The sequence below is a fragment of the Saprolegnia parasitica genome, assembly GCF_000151545.1.
Source record: "Saprolegnia parasitica CBS 223.65 unplaced genomic scaffold supercont2.665, whole genome shotgun sequence".
Taxonomy (NCBI): domain Eukaryota; phylum Oomycota; class Saprolegniomycetes; order Saprolegniales; family Saprolegniaceae; genus Saprolegnia; species Saprolegnia parasitica.
Genome location: NW_012157059.1, coordinates 1 through 4109, shown reverse-complemented (window position 1 = coordinate 4109; position 4109 = coordinate 1). Strand labels below are relative to the sequence as shown.

The window sequence follows — 4109 nt, the reverse complement described above, 5'->3', positions numbered from 1 at the left end:
AGCGTCTACGGCGCGTTCTATCAGTTCTTGTACCTCATCGAAGCGTCGGGTGGCGCGACCGAGTGCATCTCGACGCCGTTCATCGTCGACCTCGCGCTCACGGGCCAAGAAACGTACATGCTCATCTTCGCCATCGACCTTCTCCTCGCGCTCAAGAACCCCTTTACGACGTCCAAGGGGCAGATGAACTACTACCACGTCGCCGGCTGCCTCGGGAGGTACGCCCATGATCCTACCGGTTGCGAAGATGAATATCCTGGCGATACTAGCATCGTGTTTGCACTCGTCTCGCGCATCGACTCGTACGACGCGCTCTTTGGATTTTGCTGGATGGACACGACGTCGGCGCGCCTCGCGTGGCCGCTGAGCCAGCGCCGGGCCGCACCGGCAGGCATCTTCTTCGCCTTGTACATCCTCGTCATCTACTCTATTTCACTCTACGCGATTCTTCGGACGTGGAATACGCTCTTGAAAGGACTGCCCGATACCTTCATGACGCGCAAACGGTATGTAGATATTATGAAATGGAGAACGAAGCAGGGACAAAATGACACGTTGATGGATGTAGGATCCACCGCCACCTCAAGTACTATGTGGGCTGCTTTGTGTTTTACTGGACGGGTGTCCTCGTGACCTACGCTGTCTATACGTTCATTCCGTACAGCTCGCACTACAAGTGCCAAGCGTGGCAGTTCCTCTCGTCCGTGCTCCTCTCCAAAGGCATGGTCAACTCGGTCATTTGGACGCGCACGTCGAATATACTCAAGATCATTTCGCAGCTCCGGGAATTTGGGTACGTGTGGCGTTTGAAATTTCGCAGGTTTCGTAGATTTCTTGAGTTTTCAAGGATTTTTTGCCATTTATTGGACTTTTTGGTCGGTGTCTAATCACGTTGGAGTAGGTACGTCGACCTGCCGCCGCACGACAACAGCATCAACTGGGCGCTGCGGCTCGAGATCCTCACGTTCACGACGCGCGGTATTTGCGAGTCGATCGCGCGCGCCGAGGTCCAAGCCATCGAAGGCATTGGCACGGACCGGCACATCAAGTACACGCAGATCGAGGAAATCGTCTTGCGTCAAGAAGAGTCCAACACAGTTGTCTTTTACGACTACGCGCCACACATCTTTCGGTACCTCCGGAGCATCGCGCACGTCTCGAACGCGAGCTACCGCGACGCGCTGAAAGAGACGACCCAAGAGCGCGTGAGCGAGGGCAAGTCGGGCGCCTTCTTTTACTTTACCCAAGACCGCAAGTACCTCGTCAAGACCCTCACGCACGAAGAACTCAAGTTTCTCTTGCTCATTCTGCCCAAATACGTCACGTGCGTCTTTCTCCAATATTGTTTGAAAATAGGACCTTTTTCTAGGTTTATGGCCGCGCACCCCGACACGTTCGTCACCAAGTTTGTCGGCTGCCATGCACTGACCATGTATGGCAAGACCGTCTTCTTCATCGTCATGCAAAGCGTGTTTGACACGCCGCTTCAAATCCACGAGCGCTTTGATCTCAAGGTACCCCCTTTTTAAAAACATAGGGGGTGGACTGAGACAAGGGGTAGGGGTCGTGGGTCGGGCGGCTCGAGGGCCGCAAGACGCGCGGCACCACGGTGGTCTGCAAGTACTGTGCGAAAGAGTATGTGATTGGCGGCACGCACGACCAAATGTGCGACTTGAACGGTGGAAATGTCCGCCACGCGTACGACAATGTCGGAAAGGATCTCAACTGGAACCACCACATGAAGCTGCCGCGGCACATTGCGCGGCGCGTCGCCAAGCAGCTGCAAGTGGACTCGCATTTTCTTCAAGAAATCAACTGCATCGACTATAGCCTCCTCGTGGGCATCCACCACCGGTCGTTCCGCGTCGACTCGCCGTCGGCGACAATGTCACCGGACGACAAACCATTCCACCAAGCCAATTTGGGGGGCATGAGTGTCGAGGAAGTCTACGGCCCCGGTGTCTATTTCATGGGCCTGATCGACATTTTGCAGCAGGTATTTTGTGTGATTTCATCCATATTTTCGAGTCCAACCTGTTGCAACGTAGTGGAACCTGCGGAAGCGCGTCGAACACTTTGTACGAGTCTACGTCCTCCAGCAGGATCGAGGTGGCATCTCGGTTGTCAAGCCCGCCATCTACATGGACCGGTTCCAGCGCCGGGTTGTAAAGGAGCTCATCTTTGATCTGCATGGCGAGAACGCAGAGCTCCACGACGCGCTCTCGACCGAGGACCACCGTCCGTCCTTCGCGTCATCGTCGTCGTCCGTCAGTAGTCGACGACCTGTGTACGCGGCCAACGACACCTTTCTCTCGGTCGACCCCGTGACGCCCCGGTCGTCGATGAATCTCTTTGCGAGTCGCCCGCCACTGGCCGACGAGCAGCCCACAACGGCGCTCAGCCCGCAGCCGCCGTACCAACCCATGATGGACACGCCGCAGAGCCTCGTCTAAGAACCTCACTATGTAGTCCGTAGTATCATCATCTCGTCATCTCTCTGTTGGGATGGATCTCATGGCTTTTTCGCGCGGCGCTGCCGGAGCTCTTCGGGCAGGTGCTTGGCCATGAGCTCCTTCATCTCGTCGTCGTAGTCGTCGTCGACGGCGGGGCTCGCGACGTTGGGTCCATGCTCGGGAAACTTTTGCTACCAAACAATGCCATGGCATCCGACGACGTCCACGGACACATCGTGCTACCTTGTAGCGGCCGAGCATGGCGTTGTGGAGGTCTACGAACGAGACGTTCTCGTCTTCCTTGGGCTGGTACGTGAGCGGGTTGAGCTCCTTGGGGAACGTCCCCGGCGTCGGCTTGGGCGCTGTCTTCTTGGGCGCCCTACACCAGCCACATCAGCAGCATGCACAAGACGCAGTCGCATATCGTGTACGGGAGCGCCTTTTCGTTCTTGGAGCCGTCGGCTAGCATGCATGGTATGAGAAGCCCATCCTCCATGCAGCTTGTACCTTTGAGCATGTTGTCCGTGTCGATCTCTTCAATGGGCTCGTCCTTCGCGGCCTCGTCCTCTTCGCTGTCGTCTTCGGCATCGCTCATCTCTTGCATGAGGTCCGTCGACAGCACCGGCCGCTTCTACACCCATCCTCAGGCGTCGGAAGCTCGCCTGCATGTGTTACCGTGGGCGGCTTCTCCTCGAAGCGCTCGGCGCAGCGCACGGTGAAGAGGTAGATGAGGCCAAGCACGGCGCAGTAGCCGAGGAGGTGGCCATAGAACTCGAGGATCGGCGGCAGCGCTTCCCGCAGTGGCAGCGGCTCGACCGACTCCATGCTGGCAAGCGACAAGATGACGTCAGACGGTCGAGTTTGGGCGAGAGGCCTGGTTTTAAAGTCCTAATTAGGACCGAATCGGAACGCTTCACCGACCGTGATTAGGCTAAATAGAGTGACAATGTGCTTTGATTAGTGTGAAAACACCGCGGTCCTAGCAGGTTTTTTCTCGAAACCCATATATATATATGTCGTGAAAACCGGCCAACAGGGGCGTGTTAAAGTGGGTGACGGTTGCCAATCGCTTAAATAGTGTTCGATTTAGATTAATGGTGTGATGGGTTTGAATAATGTTGACAGCGTTTGATTGGCTCGAACTGACGTGGCATTTGCAGAAATGGCATCTAAAAGGCACACGTTGGAGCAGACCAGCACCACTGCAGTCCACGCCGAGCCGACTGACAGCGAAGACAACCACGATCTCATTGCCCACGCTATGCGCAAGGACGGCCTCACCACGGCGCAGAAATGGAAGGATCACCGCATGAAGATCGGCCGAGCTCTGGGCATCGACGACGACAAAAGCTCAAGGTACACGTAACAATATTTTCATAACCAATGTGACCACTACCCTATAGAATTTGGTGCCGGCTGAAATGCGTCGAGTTCGTGAAGCTGGCGCTGCTGCTAAGGCTTCTGTTGGCCCCACTGATGCAGACCCTCGCGCAGCCAAGAGGTCCGTCATACAAAATGTAAATAGTGTCATGCTCGATCGTCACGCATGTCATTTTAAATCGTGTTGTTTTTATCTTGGCAACGTTATTTACATCGTAAGATGTATAACGTTCCAATGCATGGAAAGATCGTCGTTCGTAGCCCTAAACCCTTTCG

General features: G+C 55.4%; 2 protein-coding genes across 2 annotated transcripts; one reads left to right on the top strand and one right to left on the bottom strand.

Moving 5' to 3' along the window:
• Window positions 1-2: 2 nt before the first annotated feature.
• On the top strand, window positions 3-2453 carry SPRG_17607 (hypothetical protein; the record flags this gene model as incomplete). The annotated part of the gene is made up of 7 exons (XM_012356966.1): window positions 3-218; window positions 270-506; window positions 569-793; window positions 902-1324; window positions 1370-1514; window positions 1562-1996; window positions 2049-2453. Exons 1-7 carry the CDS (start codon window positions 118-120, stop codon window positions 2451-2453), a joined length of 1971 nt encoding a protein of 656 aa, XP_012212356.1. The 5' UTR covers window positions 3-117.
• A 59-nt stretch (window positions 2454-2512) lies between these two features.
• On the bottom strand, window positions 2513-3278 carry SPRG_17606 (hypothetical protein; the record flags this gene model as incomplete). The annotated part of the gene is made up of 5 exons (XM_012356965.1): window positions 2513-2644; window positions 2697-2832; window positions 2885-2915; window positions 2961-3084; window positions 3129-3278. 5 exons carry the CDS (start codon window positions 3276-3278, stop codon window positions 2513-2515), a joined length of 573 nt encoding a protein of 190 aa, XP_012212355.1.
• Between the last annotated feature and the right edge of the window lie 831 nt (window positions 3279-4109).